This window comes from Grus americana, chromosome 10 (assembly GCF_028858705.1).
Source record: "Grus americana isolate bGruAme1 chromosome 10, bGruAme1.mat, whole genome shotgun sequence".
NCBI classification, from domain to species: Eukaryota; Metazoa; Chordata; class Aves; order Gruiformes; family Gruidae; genus Grus; species Grus americana.
The window spans coordinates 12590921-12612930 of NC_072861.1; the positions used below are offsets into that span (position 1 = coordinate 12590921).

Sequence of the window (22010 nt, forward strand, 5' to 3'; positions counted from 1 at the left end):
AGCTTTAGCAGGCACTAAAGGCCACCATGCCACCCTCTCTTTGCAACGCAAGGGCCAGGGAAGGCAGATGCCGGGACATGTGCACGTGATGCTCGCTGGCAACAGGAGAGCTCAAGGCAAATTGGGGACCAAATTTAGGAGAAAGCAGTCAGCTCAGCAGTCTCACACCGGGAGTGTGTGTGGGCAGCATGAGCAGCGAAGCTGTCGCCCACCCGAAAAGCAGTTGCACTCTTGCGGGAGCCTGGAGGAAGCTGTTACGTGTTTCTTGCAACCAGCACGACAGACCTCAGCGTTTCTGTTAGGACACGGAGTAAACGGGGGATTTTTTTTCCTGTATAAATAGCAACAGCAAAGTTAATTCGTGCTAAGGTGCACCGAGCTGATCCGCCTTCCTTCCTCATTGACATGCCTGGCTGACGCCAGCAGAAATCAGCAAAGTGTTACAGAATGGCAGGAAAACCCCGTAACCAGCAACGTGGTGGCAGGTACCTTTGGGAAGCCCTGGAGCTCACTTATTTGCACTAGTGAAAGTCACGCACAGCCACTGTTTCATTTCAATTGAGAGAAATTTCTTTTCCCACGTATTGAATCATTCTCACCGTTTTATCTCCTGTACATCTCCTTTCCCTTGTTCTGAATGAGTTAAATCCAGGTGTATTTGACAACTGCAGCCCACCTCCTACTTTTCAGGAGAGTCAGAGAGGATTTGCATGGGCTGAGCTAATGGATTTGAGGAGGACGACAAAGGTATGGTAGCTACCACGGCCCTGGATACAAAAGGGGAGTCACAGATTAGACTATCACTGCTTTTCTCCTGTTCTAGCTCTGAAGGATCCAACAGTGCTAATCCCAGAAAACATGTTCTGGGGTGACTTACAGATAAGTTGCAGTTTTCCTTCTCAGGCACTATGCCATGCTTTGCTCAGCCCAGTTTAATCATTCGCAGCAACGTTGCTGTGTCCAAAACTGCAGCTGCAAGACAGCAGAACCACACTGGGATAAGACAGCAGAAGGCAGAGGCTGCTCCGCCTGCATCTGTGCAGCTGAGCATGTACGTGGAAGGACCCAGCATGGGATGCAACAGGGCTTAAGTGGACACGCTTCACGCCCTTCCTTTTCACCTCCTCTTTGCCTGGCAACACCACCACCCCCTCCTTCAAACGCTGCTGGGCTTTGCCTTTTCAACCAGGACAGCCCCAAGAGCCTCCTGTGCAAGGACTCAAAATTCAGAGCCGGAAGGTTGCTCAACAGCCAGCACAAAGCCAGTCCTTGCAGCTCTGAGGGAAAGCAGTCATCAAAGATAAACCCCACATGCCCTAGGCTATTGACAGCACTTGAGAAGAGAGGAGAGCTGAACATTGGAGGAGAGCAGCATGGGGGACCCGTGCCACAGCTGTCCCTTCTGTGAGGGGAATGGTGCCAGCATCTGCAGGCTCAAGGACACACTGAACACATCAGAGCTAGTCAGAGCTGCAAGCCATCGGAAAACAACATGATGCCCTCACCACTGCCTTCTGAAAGGAGATCTGCGTACTAAGAGCCCAAAGATACGTTCAGCAGCACTTGCTGGGCTGCCTCAGCACTGCTTGCAAGGTGGCCGAGTGGCCCCGAGCAAAACCCAGCGTCATCCGATGTCTGTTGTAGCACAAAGTGCTGAAAACAAGAGCAGATTAAGCATCTAGCGCCTGGCTTTGAGCACAGCCCTGCAACAGGAGAGATACAAAGACAAAATTTCAGCCTAAAGTAGCCCAAAGCTTCATCCCTGCAGAATTACACATCACATGGACCAAGTCTCAGCAACAGCACCACAAAACTAGTCAGCTTGAAAGGAAGTTGGAAGCAGTCATGCTTTAGTAGCATCACAGGGCTTGGTCCACGTGGTAGCGGGCAGGGAACATCCTTTCCTGCAATTCAGCTTAAATCTCTATCTTTGTAGGGCAACCCACTAGCACATATTTGAAAAGAATAAATCCCACAACACAGTTGAACTTCTCCCAGTGTCTCCTTAACCGTGCAGAGGAGACCTGAGGAAAAAGCAAGGACGTACCCTCACTCACCATCTCCTGCTTCCATCATTAATGGTTGCCTTTAACTTGGCTGTAGTAAATCAGAAAAGAAACCATGACATCAGGCCATTTCTGCTTGCTTTGGGTTTGTTAATTTGCTCTCTTCCTCTACAATCAACATTCCTCCTTAAGGAAAGTTTTGAAAGAGCTTATTCCAGTTCTTGCTACCCACAGCTTTTTTGCCAAACATCCTCGCCTCTCCAGGGCTCACCTACTCCTCAAGACAGTTGATGGCAGAAGGGGCGCTTATCTTCTACAACTACAGCTGGCAAGTCCCAAAGAGCTTGAAACAATACTCTCAGGGGCTGAATCCATCTGAAAATGTACCCTTCCCTTGCATGAAATGCATTATCAAGAATTTAATGCTCTAAACTTATGTTTAGGTTTTTTTCCTCCCAACAGGAGGACTTTTACCACAATTTTTTTGGAAAATGTACAAAACCCCCACAAGCTTAGTGTGACAATATTTATTGTTGCTTTATAACTCTGCAAGAAATGAGTAGCCTACTATATCTTATGGAAGCAGAAAGTGGTTTTAAATTTAGTGTGGACAGACATTAACTTTCCCTATAAATACAGCTCGAATGGCTGCCTGCATGCACAGCGCTACCGCAGCCTCCGCTGTCTCCAGGGGAACCCGAGCACAAACAGCGCTGCCACACAGATAACCATAGGAAATGCAGTTTACTTATGCCCCCCTCTCCCTTTTCACTTTATATAAGAGCAAGTGTGTTATCAGTGTTACATGATTACTAAATTCCTCTTCACTCATTAAAGTACTATCCTTGGAAAACAACACTGTGAGATAGCTGGGTGGTTTAGATAGCGTCCAGATGGACGCCCACACACATCCGCCTCGCAAGAGAGCTCACCAAACGTCGGGGGAAAACTGGAATTTAACAGCTACGAGTGTACCAGGGGCCTGTAGCTGTTGCCAAAAAGTATGTGCCAGCCTAGGTCTCCCTCCATTTTGTACTGTTTGCTAACTCATAAAAAGACCTCAAAGTAAACAGTCTTCAGCTGCATCATCTCCTCTGGGGGTTGCTGGGGTCTTTTTAAAGCACTATTGGATAAAAAAATAAAATATATTTTAAATAAAATCCTTTTTATACACAGTAATGCTAAAAATCTGAAAGCAAATCCAAAGAGCAACCTTTCTTGCATAAATAGCGCAATTTGACTGACTGGGGTCTTTCTGCACGTTACAGATGTGGATTCATTAACCAGTATAAACCTGGTACCCGAGAGCTCAGGCAGCTCTCCGAGTACAGGCAGGGCCAGTGCTGCTTGTAGGAACTTCAGTGCAGCGATGGCAGGAGAAATTTTTTTCTTGTGGTGGTTCTTCCATGTCTGCAGCAATGCAAAGCACCATTAAAAAAAAAAAATTCAATAGAGGCAAGGAACTTTCCTCAAGGGCACTACAAAATGGTTGGTGTTTTTAAAATGGTGAAGAAATGGAAGGGGGAGGGGGAGGAAAAAAATTCAGTTTGTAAGGCTTTGGGGTAATTAATTTTCTTGTCATTTCCATGGTGCAAGTCACATGATGCCACCTATTTTTTTGTACTTTCCAAACCTCGTATCAGGTTGAGAAGACACAGGCAAAATCCAGATGTGAGGAGTAATTTTGACAAGTGATGCACCTACAAAGTACGGTTTATAACAGAAGCACTTTCAACAGAAGACAACTGCAATAGCAGAATTGAAAAGTGACGTTAAGTGACATAAATAGAAAATTCAAAATTACAGGATGAAGCTGTATCCTTTTTGAATTGCTACAAATATTCTCACACGTGGGAGTTGCAAAACCAGTTAATGACACTGTTACTAGACCCGCAGAAGCGTGAGCCGTTACCAGTGAGTCACTGGAGAGCAGGGGACAACATCCTGAGAACTTCGTGTTATTTTCCAAAGGTGATTTCATCCACCAGTATAACAATAAAGGCAGGTCAACTTCAATTCTCATATGATTAGCAGCATGCAAGAAATCCTAGTTTTTGGAGGTGCCTGCGGTTACTCTTACTCATTTGCTCTTAAGTAAAATGTTATTTCCAAGTCAGTACTCTGGACCTAGTTCCGTCCCACGGTCTCTGAAGAATGGTAGGGTTTTCTAGATAATGTTTTTCTGGTCATCATTGAGATGGTACATGGCAACTGGGACTTGGACTCCATAATGTGAAAAATCCTCTGCTAATCCTGTTCTTCTTTTCAGCCTCCCTGCCAGCACCCATTCAGTCTAGGTGACTGAGGGGCTCAGCTCCCTGGGACCCAGGCTGCCACCGGCCAGAGGCGAGGAGCCACCACACAGCTTCTCCATCTTCTGGTTGAATACAGCGTCACACACACCTTTTCCATCTCTGATAGTGCCAGGCCAGCATTTGCAAACAAAGTCAGGATAAAGGAACTGTGAACAGACATATCACTAATAAAGCCATAGTTTTCTACAATCATTTTTATTAGTTATGGAAGAATCCCCACTAGTATTTACATAGTGCAAAAAAGCTGTTATTACTCCAAAAAGTACGGTAGACAGAACAATTATCCTTCATATGCAAAAAAGGAATAGAACAAACCCCTTCATATTGTATTTCATAATGATTTTTCTACTGCTTTAACCTAAATATTACTATAAATTTTAAGACATTAAAGATTAAACAGCTTTCCTTATTAGAATCTATTTAAAAGTAAAAGATACAAACTATTTATGAACATTTTGAAGGTGGGCTGTGCCAACTGGGTTTCTACTTTCAGTGTTACCATTCATTGGTGTGGAAGTTTTGGGTCAGACATTCTCACATTTCTTGCATGCGGCAAGGTGGGTATAAAACCCACGTGACTTGTTTCTATGGCTTGCTTCTGCTGGTTTTTGTTTGATTAACAAATCGTCATGTCTCATTTTTAAATGGCTAACATTGAAATCAACTCAATAGTTTCATTAGTTGGCACAACTTCACAGGAAATACTTAATGACAGTTTCAGCAAACAGCAGCTTTTCAAACAATAATACTTTTTTACATACGTATTTAAAGTAACATTATTAAAATTTAAGCTTGTGTTAAAGAACTGGACAGAATCACATTATGTAAGCTCCCACCCACCCAAATGAGCATAAAGACACCTCTTATCTTTACCAGAAAAACACCAACAAGTGCATTACTGAACATTTTCTATAACAAGTTTTTAAAACACAGGTCAATACCTTCTGTCACCGTTAACTCCAATCCTACAACTACCTGCACACAACTTCAGCAGATAAACAGGCCACCGATTCAAGCCAGTGGAACTAATGCTCCTAAGCGTGTACTGGCAGGATCAGGTCCCTCACCTTACTCAAACATTTTCACTTGGTCCAACTAAGGACAAAAGTTCTTACAAATTTTTCCCTTCTACACATTTGAAATACATGTTTTATTATTATTTTGACAGAGATACTTAAAGTATTTATATAAATAGGTTGTGTACATAGCCACTCTATCAGTTTTAAAAGATCCCTACCCCTACCACAGATACATTATTTTTTATTTTACCAGATAAATTAAGTAGTGAAATCATTTCTATAAAGAATGTCTTAAGAAAAGTAGATTTGTTTTCTGAATAATCATTTTCACAACAAAAATATCTATACACCTATAACTACAGAAACATCTTTTCTTGGGGACAGTAACAACCTGTATAGTAAACTGCATACTTTTATACCGAAATAGAAATTCAGCTACTTTTTAAAAAAAAAAAAAACCAACATGGTATTGTAAAACATTCATATGCTTTCCTTTTAAATTCTGGTGATAATAGAATCAAAATTACCACAGTGAGATACTCTCCTCAAGTGCTCAAGTGGCAAGGAACTTCCCTAATTTTAGAATGAAATGGATCACTCCCAAAGGAATTACAATTTCATTCTCACAGTTATTGCTCATTCCCAGCTTATCAAAAAAGGAAGCACTAAAACCAGTTTCCCTTACTCGGCTTCAGTTTGCTCCTCTAAGGGTGACCTGCCACATTTTAAAAGAGACTAGTTCCTTATTTACTGGCAAATTGAGAGATATTATAAGTGCTATATCACCTTCAAGAACTCTATTAAACCTGTAGCAAAATTGCAGTTAAATAGTGGGCTGAATATTACAAGACCTTGATATAAATGTCAGAAAATTTTAAAATGACAGTCCAAGTTCAGAAAAGACATATAAAAAGATGCGCCTTTGATGTTAATACTTCAAGATCAAAAGTTATTTGAATCACTGGCACTGAAAAAGCAAAAGGAAAAATTACAAACACTTTTTTTTTTTTTGTTATTCCGGTGAAGTTTTGCCCTCAGTGTATACACTGATCTCAGCTGGTGTCGAGACATGTGCTTACACATCCAAGGGCAAGTTTTGCTCGTCAGCAGTTCAAACACCTATCATTTCCTAAAGCAAAAACTCTTTCAAAACATACAGACAGTAGAAATCTGCCATATGTACAGTAAAAGGTTTAACATTCAGAAGGCATCATTCCTTAGTCTTTGTTTTCCTATAAAACGCCTGTTCTAACATCTAGGAATATTACATGAAGGAACTAAGACGTGACAGAACAGCCAGTTGTCCTAGCAGCTCTCTATACTGCTTATCTACACAGCATTTGCTCTGTCTATACCTATCAAAGCATTATTTACAGAATACACACAGTTTCTATTATTCTCATTAGCATCCAAAAAACCAGGAGCAGATGATTCTAAACCTGGAGTCTTATTTTCCCAGTGCAACTTAAAATGCCAGCGTCACTAGTACTATAAGCGTTGGTCCCGTATTAATAAGTGTGGACTAAATACCCAAGCTGTCCATTTCTTGTGGTTTTCAGCCTACCCAGAGGCTTTTTATGCATTTTGATACAAGTGATCAAGAAAAATGAAGTGGAATTAAAAGAAACATACATTTGCTATAAAAGTGTTATGCACATGAGTTACTCTTTGGCTACTCTCGTAGCGAAGCTCCTGCTGCTGGCAGTTTTGGTACATCCCTTGCCAATATAAGACAAAGGTGGAAACCAGACTCCTTACGTGCAAGGTTTAGACATATACTCCATCTTCAGTCTCAAAGGAATTCATCATAGGTTAATAGATTTTGCTTCAATATTCAGAATGGAACAATTCTCTAGCAATATGTATGTTTCAGGGAGGGCATTATTTTTGTTTCTTTTACCTCTGAATGACTGAAATACCTCCCCATACTCAGGGCACCTCCCCTTTCCTGGAATAACTACTTCCTTTTCTACTTTAGAGGTCAACTCCTAAAGCTGCTACAACTGTGAAAACAGACAAAAAGAGATCACATTTTGATTAAGAACTGTTAAGATACATCCTGAACTCAACCCGAGGGTAGTCAGGATGAAAGCATGCGTACGAAACTGTCAATACATTGAGTCACCATATCATTCACACTTGCTGTTAAAGGATTATTCTTGCTTTTTTGCAATGTTATGTAGATTACAATATGCAAAACAGCATTCCTGAGGTAAGTGACAGGAGAAAGAGGAAGTCATCAGTTTACTAGAAGCCCTGGACAGGGATTATGGTTAATGATTCACTTAGTGTGGTTTGGCAGACAGCAACTGTGGAGAGAATGGGGAATTTTTGTTCTCTTTCCTATTTTTTTATGCAGTATTTCCACCTTGTAAAAAAACCCACAAAACATTAATTGTAGTCCTCTGGTTTAAAGTTTTTCTGGAATTGAAGTTGTAACCAACTCAACTATCAGCAGCTTTTTAACAATGCATTCACTGAGACCAACTAAAAAGCTGCATCTATCTTAGCATAAGAATCACGCATAGATTTCTCTTCTATTTACTTTTCGTTAAGACTGCAAATGGGGTTTTCTAGCTTTTCTTTAAAGAGAACCAAAATTTTACTTTTACTTCTAGATAGAACTAGAAAAATCATGGTCAAATACACTGACGTGTCTGGCATAACACTGTAACACCAACGTAAAGTGTTGGTAATTTGTCAGTCTTAATGTAGGTTATCTGTTTGAAAATGAGCTAAGCAGTCACATCTTAAAAGAATTTTGCTTAAGCTAGTCAGTTACAAGATGTTTCCTTTTACAAAGGATCAAATGAATACCTACTGACAAATTTTCCACACAGTTTCTATTCTGGGAAATAGATACTGATTAAGAGCTAAGCTAATTTTTAAATCAAACAAGTAACAGACAGCTACAAAAATATCATTGTGAATTAAATACACATATTAAATGTTTAACAGTGCAAAATGTTGAGATGAAGCATAATAATGGCTGCAACCTTTACAACAGTTAGTTTTAATATAATTTCTAAAGAGTTCCTGAGTTCCTGCTTATTTTTACGGCATATAGATGGAATCTGTGTGTTCTTTATTCAGAGAACTGCAGATGGTGGGTTTATGTTGAGTGTTACTTGCATGCTTATCATTTGTCCATTCCTCACCATCAGTGACTGGATCAGCCTGCTCAGAAGTCTCTATTTCTTCCTCTTCACTTTGTTCTGCATTGTCTTCTTCAGCACCACTAAGGGTCTTCCCAAGCTGAAGAGTCTCCATAGTTCTCTGGGTCTCTGAAACCCAAGATTCAATTCTGCTGTTAAGCTGAACCTCTACAGAAATTGGTTCATGGGCATAATCATCATCATCATCCTCCTCCTCTTCCTCCTCCTCTTCTAGCATTCCTGGTACGAGAGTACTGGTGGTACTGGTCATGGAGGAATTCAAAAGATCTCGGCAGCTGCCATCCAGTGATCCTGTTTCTGTACTCTGCTGTGAGGCCCATTCCAGATTGTCATCTGGTTTCACCTCATCTTTGTCACCTGGTGTGGATTTTCCATGATTTGTTGCTGAGGTAGTGCCAATTGTAGCCAGAGGTGGTTGTTTATTAAGTGTAGCTTTCTCAATTTGACCATTACCAGCTTTTTCTGGTACTGCAGTCTTACATGAGGATTCTCTTTCATTTTCAGAAGTTTCTAATCCATCAGATGTCTCCACCATATTTCTCCAGTTTGTTTCTACAAGTTTCAAAAGTAGGAAATACTAATTCTTTCTATATAAAAATATTTCTCCTGAACATCCCAGAATTGTTTACATAGCAATAGGAGCTAATAATTTTAATATTATTTATGCTTGCTAGAAAAGTTTCAATTAGATAAAGGGGGAAGAAGGGAAAGGGAGAGACCATAGAAAGAACTGTGAACAACTTTGGGTTTTTACAGTATCCTAAACCAGACATTACAAAGGTGAAAGTTTGTGTGTTTAGTTTCCTGTCTAAACTGTGGAAGCACCAAACAGAACAATGAGTGTATGTCAAAAGAGGTTACTCCCAAGTATAAATAATAATGAGGCAGTTTCTGCTTTCAAAGTCATCTGTTTAAGGATTTTTTTGAAAAACATTTAACAAATTAAGTAAGTTTGAGACACCGCAAAAGAATTAACTAAAACCAGGACAGTATCTTTAATTCACCATCAGACCAAAAAAAAAAAAAAAAAAAAAAAAAAAGAAGAGAGAGAAGTCTTTACTTCAAACAAGCATTCTCCCTTTTATTCCCTCTGTCATCTGGGCTTAAGCAACTGGATAAAGCAATTTGCTTTTGCTCACACTATAAGCATTCATTGCCATCTCAAGTTTCAAAATTTAAGCTAGTGTCCTATCTTCAGAGACCTCAATTTAGGTCCTACCCTCTGTCATTAGTTCTTCCTCAATCATATAATCAATTCTGTGTTTGGTACCAGTTCAATAAAACTGGAGGAGCCACCTCCACTGATGTCAGTTAGGTAACTGTAACATTTCCGAGGATTAGAAAAGAAATTATTTTCTACATAGTTCAGGGGAAAAAAAAAAAAAAGACTTACAAAACTGCCTAAAAAGTAACCAATTTTCTCTTACTGCTGCAAGTTGTAGGATACTGTAAATTCTGAGGAAATATTGTATTTTTAGCTACATTTTACAATAAGCAGTATTTGGAAAATTCCAGCTTCTATTTACAAAAGTAAGTTTTATCGCACTTACCGTATTCTTTCTCATTCACTTCAGATATGGGTTCAGAAATAACACTACAGAATGAGATAGCACTTGCTGCAGAGGGGTTGCGAGAATGACCCATATGATGAGGTGCCTTCTTGACATTCTTCAAGGCTTCTTCTGCCTGTTCCTGTTCCATTGCAGCAACCATATCTCTGTAGGCTTTTCTGGCCTCTTCAGTCAGTGATACTAGCTTATTAAACAGGTCCTAAGTATGAAGGCAGTTTTTATAATCAGTAGTTCTTACTAATAATTTTCTCTTTAAAATTACTCATTTTAGTAAAAGGTATACCACGTAGTGAGCCTTTAGCTTATTAACACCAAATACCTTTACTTCAACCAAAAATTAATTCTTCTCTGTATTAAATAAAACACTACTCCATGTTAATGCAATTTTGAGGAGATGTACTTAAAGATACTGTTTTCCTTACAATCTTAAGCCTTCCAGAGATTTTCAGATGGCATTTAAGTCTATTTGAAAGTTACAGAGATGTTGTGACCAAAATGTTTCAACATAGTCTCTCAGTTCTGTAAATACTGAGCTTCGAAAAAACCACACCCTAACATAGATCAGGTCAGGGCCATTATCAAATGCGTATTAGTTAGGTGCACTCTCCATGCCCAATCAATTCGTAACAAGGCTGTTTACTCCAGCCATTTATGTGAATAGGATTACTCACCTCAGCACCTGAGTAGTTGAAGATACCCACAACACTAACAGGAACCAGTTTGTTCACACAACGGCCAAGAGCTTTACGTCCAAGAGCAAAGACAAAAGGAATTTCTTGTTCCCGTGCCATGGCTATTACGTTATACAGAGCCTCATCTAGTCCACCTTGAAGAAAGCAATTATAAATAGATATCTAGTCAGTTAAAGTCATAGTATAGTGCGATACAACTCTCTATCCCATTTTAACTATAATTAGTCAGTAAAACTTTGATACGCACAATCACCAGCTACTACATTCTACAGGACAAGCTACACATTTTGAGTATAGCGAGTGAGTATAGATCAAGGCAATATTCTGTATTCTCTACTAGTCCTGCACACACATTAAACCAGAATTTTTCACAGCTCTTTTCTTGAGCAGAGCTTTGCTCTTCTCATATCTCAGGAAGCCTCTGTTTACCTTTCTGGTTGTGGCAAAATGTGTTGGTTGGCTAACTAACCAATTCATACTCCTCTTAAGGAATCCTCCTTAAAACCACCCAGAGCTCAGGACTCTAGGTGTATCAAAGACTCAATGGAATGAAACTGAACTCTGTTGTATGTATTGTATCTATTTTTCTTTAAGCTATCCACCCCTTATGAATGAGTTTCTTCCAGAATGGAGAAGAAGAAAGTAAACATGGAGTGGCAATTGCACAATTGATTCTGGAAGTGTTATATCATGCACAGTAACTAAAAAACCCCACTTCTATCCTTGCTAATCAGCACTTCTAATCAGCACAAGAAAACTATACACAGTGAAGTGCACCACTTGTTTTATCATTTATACCTTTTGACTGGATTTTTTCGCAGTTGGGAGATATGATTACGCACTTGATCTTGTTTAGCTTCATATGCTTGGTAACCTCACGCAACCCCATAACAAGTCTTCTCCTTGCTTTAGCTCTCATGGGATCCTTTTGATAAATCCGTTCCTGGAAGCTAACAAGCTCTTGCAATAAGAGAGTCACACACTCATCTATTTCTTTACTTAGAACTTGGTTACAGTATCTGTCAATTCAAAAAACATCAAATATTAGCATAGCACAATCAATACTATTTCACTGAGCCTTTTCTTTTACCAAATAAAAAGAATTTGACTTCTTCAGAACAGTTATTAAACTGTTAAAGATACTAAAAAGATTTAGAAATCAGACTGTATACTATAAGTTAAAAATATATCCTGAAAACATTTATATTTCCAGTAACATCCTTTACCTCAAAAGGTCAGTCAAAAAGAATATTAAACAATTAGGTGCCACAAGCAACTGTTTCTTCCTTAATTTGGTACTCTATAAAGATACATTAGTGAAAAAGCTGTAATATATTAAGAGTGACTATTACAGTATTTTAAGCATTCATAAGTATTCGTCCTTTCCCATCCAAAGTGTATGTATCCCTCCTTTAAAAAAAAAAAAAAGGAAAATTTTTTCAAGAATACTCCCACCTAGCTTATTTGTTGCAGCAAGCATGTGTGTACATGCACAATATATATACATATATGTGTGTATATACACACATATAGCAATCCATCTACGGAAAAAAACTTGCAAAAACTTCTATTGATGAGAGAGTAGTTTATGTTTGTTAAGCTCCTCCTAAGTCTAGTAAACCTATCCACATTTAAAAGATGAGACTGACTGAAGTGCAAGCCTTGAATTTATATTAATAATGCAAAACTCTTACTCTCTGAACCTCTTGCTGTGAATTTTGGTTATTGCAGAAGATGCCATTGGACTGCCTATTCCAGAACTAGCCGGTGAACCTTGTGACACTGGGGTCATGCAGTATGGAGAATTCTGACTTGCTGGCGAAAGTGAAGTATCACTAGGCATACTTAGTCCAGTTTCTGAAAGACAATTTTGAAACATTATGAAATACAAAGACATTTTCACATAAAAAACAGCATCACACTTCTTATGTATCTCTCTCTCACTTTTTCCAAACTACATTCTGAAACCGCTAAACCGTATATCATCCTGGGGCCGTGGGAAGTGGTAGTTGAGAGGGGGGAAAACAAAACAAGCACATATCTAACACTCAGCATGGGTTGGGTAAATAAGCAATATTTGAATATTCATTAAAAAAATATCCAAAGCTTAGTTTGGGAAATGGACAGAACAGAAGGGAAAACTTGCCTAAATGCTACAACTTCTTCCAATAATTCTTTACTATTTATAAACATAATATTTAACTAACTTATTCCTAGTACATTTAAGACTTTCACACTTACCTTCAGTCAGGTGAAATCAGTCATTCAGAAGAAAACATTCTGAAGCAGTACATCTGGAATCCTGATAGACACCTTCTTCCCCCACCCCCAACAAACCCCACACACATGAAAGGCATTGAAAATTCTTTGGAGTTTCCCGGTTGCTCAGAACTCTTGCTGCAAATTGACAGTCCAGACATTGAAGCTGATTGACAAGAGTGTTCAAACTGCAAAACCTTATTTACAGTTTGCAATTTCTAAATCTGGAAAACTTTCAGTATGCTCATCATTAAAAAGCTTTGTGATCAACATGGCATGGCTGACAACAGGTCACATTTTGTCCGCTTATCAAAATTGCTATCAACTCTGACGTGTTACGAATATTCACTCAAGAGAAATTTAATTAAAAGGCTATATGGAGGTTATGTACTTGGAACCCATACTGCACTGAGCCTTCTGCTAATGAGGCACAGACAAGACATTTTAGAGAGAGTTCTAATTTCTACTGTTTCATAACGTTAAAAAAGTTAAACGATAACATCAATAAATTGTGTTGCATAAAAAGATAAAGACAAAATGTTAGAATAAGTAGATTAGTACAACTGGGGGGAAGGGGGACTAGAGAGATAGAGAGACCAACCTTCTTGAGAGGCCAGCTCCTGAGACTGGTCAGCAGTCAAGTTTATATGAACCTCTTTCTGTTCATCAGATCCCAAAAGGCTATGGTCAGCTGATAAACGGCCTTTCTTCTCTTCTCTCTCTTTCAAAATAATCTAGGAACAAAACCAACAGCTATCAGCATCTGAAAATTGTAAGAGAGAGTTGTAAAGAAAAAATGTCTATTTGAACAATACACAAAATAAAGTTAACCATGTTGTTTTGAACCTTCCTACTCATGCCAGGACAGAAAACCCTGAAATCATTTGTTTCTTCTTTGATCACAAACAGTATTTCATTCTAGTATTTTACAGATGGTATACTCAATACTTCTATGTAAACAGTGCTTTCAACAGTTTAAGTATTAAGTACTTTCACAGCTTCTGACACATAACACTCACTCGTTGACAATTCCTCATCCCCACCCCTGTAAAAGACACCTTATGCAAGAATACAAGTCATCTTTGTGAAGCACCAGACAACAGATAGAATCCTTTCTTTTACAGAAAGGAAAGTGCAAAGATAAGTAGTGATAGATATATTGGTATTACTATGATAAATAAGCTTTGACAACAGAGTATTTAGAAAACTTTTCTGAACAGGTAGCTGTGAATTTCTCTAACTCAAGTAGATCACGGGCAAGTCACAAAAAACCCAAAACAAACCAGCACACCACCAAACAAACAACACACACACAAAACCCACCCCCCAAGCAACTTAGCCAAAGCCAACCTTTGTACAAACACAGCTCTGCCAGATTCTAACTGCCCATATCATAAAGTGATTTTGACAAGAAACATCGTGCATGAGTACAGGTGAATTTCACACTTTTTAAAAAAAAAAAAAAAAAGGCTTTTACACTTTCTTTTTTAGAGCTAGGTTTTTTGTATTTTACCTTGTGATTTCCATACATACTGTATTCTCTGTGTACACACCTACTTTACATGTGCATATATATATACAACCAATTATTTCTAAATTTACTCAAATAAAATCATATTTTTACTTCAAGATCTATACCCATCACTAAAAAAAAAGAGTAGGAAAATTTAAGATTAGCATACTACGTTGCACTACAAACTAGGACTCAAAAACATGGAAAAAATTATGCAAGTTTTCCCATGTGTCCTAGTGCTAATAGTTAAAAACGATCTTTGCAATCCACATTGAGATAGATTTGTATCATCTTCAACTAATTATGGGGGTATAAAAGTTATGTTACATGCAAAGAACAGGGCCATCAGTGTAAGTGGAACTAGAGACAGAAGCTCATGACTCCCTTACTTTATGCTCATGGTCACTACTCCTCAGGTAAGAAAACAGCAGTTTTTATTTTTAAAGTATGAGTGTGGGCCAAGGCACTCCAGGGCTGTCATGTTTACCTTTTTAAGTGCTGTAGGGCGTTTCAATTTTGCAATCTCTCTCTCTTTTCCTCTTTTCACTTTTGGGGCAGTTGAATCCAAAGGATTAAGGCAACCCATAGATGGCTGTCCCTTTGTTAAGGACTTTCTGTTGGCAGATTCTTTGGTATGAAAGGGAGCAGCACTGCCAACTAAATACAAGAAAGATATTAGTTTCACCAAAAGACATGTCAGCTTTATTTCAACACTGGTTTTAGAATTTCCACTGATGAATTCTCAAAGTACATTTTCCTTCCTTGGAAAAAAGCAGTTCATAATGACAGGAAAATTATGTCATCAGATATTGTCGCTGCCAGATGGTTTTAAGCTTTCTTCAACTTAGCCTCATGTTTTAGGAAGCTATGGATTCCAGGAAAGTAATTACTTTAATACCGGTAAGAGATCTCTCTCAAATGACTACACATAGCTTTATTAGTAAGATAAGTTGCAAGTATTTATCCAAACATTGATTTTTAGTTGTCAAAGACTTGATTAGTTGACAGGACAAAACAGATGAGAGAGTGCAGCATGTAGTTAAGTGTTTCTTCTGCAAGAAAGACTAAAACAAATGCCGTCTCCAATGGAAATGCCAACTGTTCTTTGCTGAGCTTTCTCTCATATAGCCTTGCCAACTTGAATTAATGTTTGAACACGGCTGAAACTCAAAGCAGGTAAATGAAGCAACACATAAGGAAAATGGTAACTGTGTGCATAGTGATGGACTCTAGGCTACATACTACTGCTCCGGAATGAGATTCATGGGTTATAATAGATAACTACAAAAATGTCAACTCTGCATTCAGCAGCAAGCATTAAAAAAGCTAATTTAATGTTAAGTGTTGATAAAGAAATAGAGAACAAAAAAGCATAGTTAAGCCATTGCATAAATTCATGATGGAACTATAATTTAACATTCTGTGCATGTCTGATCTTCCTTATTTTTTAAAAAGACACAGTAGAACTACAAGAAGGTACAGAGAAAGCAATATGGATTACTGGAAAAGACATGTTTCCACAGTAGAATAACTAAATAGACTAGGACTCTTCGCACTAGAAAAGAGATGACAGACCTCTAAGTATAATAAAGGAGAAAAGCAGGGAATGATTGCTCAGTCTCTTTGTAATACAAAGGCTATGAAAGCTAATAAAATTATGAGCAGGGCACAAAAAAAACCTCTGACCCCCACCCCCAAAAAACCACAGTAGAACTAAGAGCCTCTCTACATAAGTAGTAAGGTTAGAATTCACTGCCATTGGACCTTATGGACAGTAAAAGCATGTGACAGAAGTGATGGATAGTTTAATAAACAAATTTAGTATGAGAAAGCCCTGGTCGGGAGGTCCCGAACTATAATCAGTAGAGGCAGGACAAATATCCTGGGAGATGTATCCCTCTGTATCATAGTCACAGGTATCCTCTCTAAGCTGCTTTCAAAGAGAATTCTGTACTATCTGTAGTAGATGTTTGGTTTGACCTAATACAGGTCTTTTTACATATTCATTTCAGCACTGAATTACTCTCAAGACATGAATCCTGAGTTTTGAATAGCTGGTGTCTTCTTTTAAAAGAAGTTTGTCCTCAGTTCTACATGGACTTTCACCATTGCATACTGCAGCTCAGAGGAAGATAGCATAGGTGAATTTTTCAAGAAATGCATTAAGAAAATCTTCCCAGGTTTTTATTATGTTTATATTAAAAAAACCTAAAACTTGTCAGGAAAAAAAAAAAGCATATTTAAGATGCTCAGATCAATCACCTTTATATTGACACAAAATACATTCAGCAGTAGTCAAGCAGATTAGAAATACCTGTGTATGAGAGAGGCCTGGTATTGGTGATCTGACGAGCTTTCATTGCTTGCTGCTGCTTTTCAAGAGCTGCTAACATGTCACCCAAATCTAACTGAACAGGGGTCTTGCTCTTCTTTCCAGCTGCTTTTGATAAAGCCTCCTATAACATGAACATCTCATGCTCATAAATACAATGAAATAGTGCCTGCAAAACATTCTTTACAAGAGATTCTTGCTAATATAGAGAGGAGCAACTGCAAACTGATACTCCTCTTTACCAACTACAAGGGGCAGAAGGGGGGACAAGTAGAACTACATACTTGGAGTTTTTTCTGTTCCATGCTTATCTCTGAATACTCTTGAGCTGTTGCAAGTGCTGCTGCCAAGGCCTTCTTCTTCTGACTTTTTGCACGCTTTGGTACAGAGGTTGTAATGGGAATTGGAGTTTGGACTATATTGATTGGAGAATTCTCTGGTAAGTCATCCAACTAGGATTTTAAACAAAATGCAAAAACACACAGTTAAAGACTCCTCTCTCAAGGCCATAGGAAACATGACACTCCAGAAACCAAACGAGCTGTTGCTCTGGTCAGCAGTACGACATCCCAATTATTACATGCAGCTAGACAACACAGTAAGTTAACTAGTGGTTATTTTGAAAAATTGACACCATTACTACATATTTGCAGATTTAACAATTCTAAAGAAAAGCCTGCATCAAAGCATTAGTCTGAATACAAGCCCTTTGAGTCAGAAAGGATAACCAGGATGTAGTTTACGTATTAACACAAAGAAAGCTCGATATTCCTCAAAACTAATTTTAATGTCAAAAATCCAGTTGCATCTACCGTTCACCCAAAATTTATTATGAGACTTCAAAAAACACAAAACTCATGAGAAACCATCAGTGAGATGGAGAATTTGGACTTGGACTCAATGATCCTTATGGGTCTTTTCCAACTTGGGATATTCTATGATTCTGTTTGTTAATGAGTGAAACTAAGATACATATGATAATCTCATTAGCAGACACAAATCCAGCAGTCTTTTTTTGAGATGGGTTCTCTGCACCACTGATTTTAATTGGCATTTCTTTAGCATCCAAAACTGGCAGTGCAAATACCCTAAGAACATCACAATTATGGCATTAAGTATTGTAGCAGAGATTCATAAAAAATTACTCAAATTAGTCTCAAAATAACTTAAAAATGCCTTGCAAAATAAAATAATTACTTACTACTTTGGGTGAAATCTTTTGCTGGATGTTACTGCTTTTGCTGCTGCCATTGTCACTGTTTAGCTCTGGAAATTCATCTTCATCCTAAAAAAATACACAAACTAAGAATGAGGAGAATGGAACCAAAAGTCACATGAAAAGTATCAACTGAAATCACTGAAGCTAGAAGAATTAATTGAATCTTGAAGTCCCACATAAGCTAGAAGGGCTTAAAAGTGACACAAGTAGAAAATTATGAAAAAATAACAAAGCATTTCTGTATCCAAATAACCTTTTTCAAAAAACCCAACAATTTATTAATGTTTTATACTCAGTAAGTCTAATTACAATTAGGAGGGAGGAGGGATAAAACCAGAGAACACAGTAATTTTTATTCACAAGTGAACAGAAAGTTACTTAAGTTACTTATCTAATTTGTCAATCACAGATAGTTCTAAATTCTTGTATTTTCTAACACACCCAAATACAAGTCTTTGTACATACACAATGAAAGCATCATATAATAATTATATTAGTATACTAGATCGTACACCTCTTGGAGGGAGATGCTTTGCAACTTCTCCCCGTTGAGAATATCACTTATTCCACACACAACTTGCATCACTATAAAACGCAGATACAGTTTTCAGACAACACTACCTCAAAATACAGAGGTTCAGGACTCTGCTCTGTTCTACATGACTGGCTTGCAGTTAGAGGTTTTTCATGTCGTTTCTGCAAATTCTGCCTTCTTTCTGAAGATGTGCTGTGGTCTCTGCATCTGAAACCGGACTGAAAATAATGATTGATTGATATTGTGCAATTTCAATTTTTCGAGATCTGTGTGCATGCATGTACGGCATTCTCATGTCTGCTGATTAGCAACTAAGGTGGTACAGTTTTTACAGAATTAGATTTAATAAGCTGTGCTTTGGTGGTGTTTGAGTTTTGGTGAGGTTTTTTTGGGTTTTGTTTGTTTTTAAACCTGCACAAATGTATTCTACAAATTTTATCAGTTTATTTCACACCCCCCCCCCAGGCCCAAGACAGTATCTTACCAATTTCTAATTTGAAAAAAAATAGGGTCCTTTTGGCCAAACAATGAAAACCACAAGAGTTGCTGGTGACTATATAGAAACTCAGACATGAATTCTGAGAAATTGTCTGTAATCATGATCAAAAGAACTTTTTCCCACTACATAGTTATTTCACATGCAATTATTGCCTTTTCAACACGTTTTATGCCAATGCACAGGCACACAGAGTTCTCTAACAACCAGAGATGTCAGTATAGTGGTATAAACATTCTTCTGTGTATGGCTGAAAGGTTGGTGGAAACCCATGTGCAAGACTGGTTGACTGAAAGCAAAGCATGATTTGAATCTGAAATTCTGGATTTCTTATACTAATGTGTTTCTCAAGAAAACTTCCTACAGACCTGGTACAAATTTAGTTTCAAAGGAAAATAGTTTGTAGGACAATTCTGCCTTGAGGTACAGTGAATTTGGCTTGGGAAGCCTCATTTAAAACTCTTTGTGCCAGCTTTGTTTTTAAATATCTGAAATAACTGCCAGATTTAGAGTCTAAACTGTGACTGGATGAAAGGAAATCTGGTTCTTCCTACTCTCCCAATGCCATAAACCACAAATAGTGGCTTCTAAAAGCCTCCGATTTGACTACGGGTTATAAAAAGATTTAGAACTGCTACACTGCCAGATACTAGCATCAACAAGCTTCTTTATATAATAAACCCACGGATACCAAATGGGAAGATTCAAGAGAAATTAACAATTCCATCTAAAAAACTAAGCAGGGCAAGTTAGCTCACATATAACTGCACATACAAGCACGCCCATAATAAAGCTCCTACTTCAAGCTCAGCTATTCTTGTCTGCAATAACTGAATTCAGCCAAAACCTATGTTTAAGCAAAGGCAGATGTTTCAGCTTTCTCTGTCCCCTTCTGCACCCCCCAAAATTACATTAGACTATCAAAATTAGGAAGGCCACTTTCTCCTCACATACTAGTTACAGAAGTCCTGTCCTACTTGAAGAAAGTTTCACAGAAACATATTCTTCAAGCTTTAGCATAAAACAATTTTAATTAATTTACTACTAAAAAAAAAAGTTTCAAAGACAACAGGAGTGAGAACACAGGATTCCAGTTCGTCATCACATCAGAATCCTTCTTTATAAAGTTGGGTTTTTTTCTTCTGAAGTGTGAATGGGTCAAGAAGTGAACTAACTTTTCTACACCCACAGTGTCTTCATTTCAGAAGTTACTTTACATATGTAATGTTCTTCCTAGGTAGACACATACAAAGAACAGGCTATAGGCAGAAGATTGCCGAGTGCATGAAATTATATATGATATAGCGCTATTTCAAGAAACATACAAGGTAGAAGCGTACAACTGGACTTTTAGGTTGAGTTTCCACACTTTTCATTCCCTGTTCCCATTAACCATTCTTTGTATGTTAATTTTATAATCTATTTCAAATTCCTTATTTTCACATATTTCCAGAAACAGAATACTTGAATTTAGAACCATTAGCAACATACCTGTGAGCTATTTCTTTGCTCAGCTTGTCTTCCACCTCTTGAAAATGTCTGAGTTTTCTCAATCCATGGTTTTTTTTGAGTTGCCTGGGAATTTACATTAGTCCAACTTACACCAGCTGAAAGAGAAGTGCCACCTATGAAAAAATGAATTAGTATGACAGACTGCATCATAATGACACACAGGCCACCAGAGCCAGGAACACAATTTTGATACAAATAAAGTTCTCTGAGAAAGTCTAATTCTCTAATTCTCCTCTGACAGCATTTACTTCTGTAGCTATTTCTAGAAGTTAGCAGAATTGCCTTTATGGAAGAGTCAGATGTCAGACATTCAAATTGCGAACAACTGATTATCAGGAAGCAGTCAGACAAAGGAAATCCCAGGTTCCCATCCATAGCAATTTCAGTCCAGTCATAAATAAAAGCAACTAGTGTTACCCACTACCACCAGACTAATCAAAGTATTTGCTCACGTTACAGTACTCTAAAGCTTCTAGAAAAATATCAGTACTACTCAAATAGAGAATGAGAACTCTTTGGCTCTATTGCTACCCAGTATGAACTGCAGTCCAACAGGGTAAGAAAGCTTAAGGATAAAATGCAACAAAAGCACAGCTTTGTCTAAATGCTTCCATTGGACTCTCTGGCTCTTAGTCCTCTAAAGAAAGGCAACTGTTGATAAGTCATTAGCGATAGCTACTGATACACTTGTTCATCTAAAGTAATGGGAGTCTTGGTGGAGATGGTGGAAATCACAGTAAAGACATATCTTTAGAAGTATCTGATCAGTTAGAGTAGCATGCTGCAAGTAGATTGAGAGATGTTCCTAGCAAAATGTAAAGCAAAAATACAAAAGTGACCCAGCCAAAATTAGAATAGCTCACCAGTTAAGACAATGCTTACTTGTATTTATTGATGGTTCTACAACCTGAAAAGGAAAAACAAAATTTTTTAGTAATTTTTATTAGTCTGTAGGAGACAAATATAGTTAAGTTACTCCATTATGTTTACATACATTCATTGCACAAGAATCTGTATTTCTTGAAGTCATGGCTGCAGCCTGGTTATTGCCATGCTTAGGACTACAATAGCCACTGTCACTGTCAATGTCTGCTTCGCTTGCACCCTGTTCACTAGAGGACTCTGCAGCAGGGTGAGAAGCTCTTCTGCGCCTGCCTTTTGATTTCCAAAGCATTGTAGAGGCACTCTCAGAAAGTGACTTATTAGCTATATCTGAAGGAAAGTCTGCAAGAAACAATAAAAATATGATTACTTGTGCAGGAATTGTTAAAGACATGAAAAATCTACACATCATAAAAACAAATGGAAAAAGCCGAAGTCTTTGCACATGACAACAATTTCCTTTTAATAAAATTAAGAACAGCA

At 38.1% G+C, this 22010-nt stretch overlaps 1 protein-coding gene across 3 annotated transcripts in view; it reads right to left on the reverse strand.

Moving 5' to 3' along the window:
- Positions 1–4500: 4500 nt before the first annotated feature.
- SECISBP2L (SECIS binding protein 2 like) overlaps positions 4501–22010 on the reverse strand; it is a 30859-nt gene continuing 13349 nt past the window's right edge. For 2 of the 3 annotated variants that reach the window (XM_054836630.1, XM_054836632.1), the window contains exons 5-18: positions 21640–21869; positions 21528–21552; positions 20625–20758; positions 18724–18855; positions 18085–18168; positions 17168–17335; positions 16866–17007; positions 15039–15208; positions 13640–13772; positions 12474–12636; positions 11578–11798; positions 10759–10913; positions 10067–10286; positions 4501–9068 (exon numbers count right to left, since the gene is read on the reverse strand). In XM_054836630.1, coding sequence (XP_054692605.1) covers positions 8395–9068; positions 10067–10286; positions 10759–10913; positions 11578–11798; positions 12474–12636; positions 13640–13772; positions 15039–15208; positions 16866–17007; positions 17168–17335; positions 18085–18168; positions 18724–18855; positions 20625–20758; positions 21528–21552; positions 21640–21869 — 2651 coding nt within the window. In that variant the 3' untranslated portion in view covers positions 4501–8394. The remainder of the gene's footprint in view (positions 9069–10066; positions 10287–10758; positions 10914–11577; positions 11799–12473; positions 12637–13639; positions 13773–15038; positions 15209–16865; positions 17008–17167; positions 17336–18084; positions 18169–18723; positions 18856–20624; positions 20759–21527; positions 21553–21639; positions 21870–22010) is intronic. The other variant, XM_054836631.1, reaches the window with a different exon arrangement.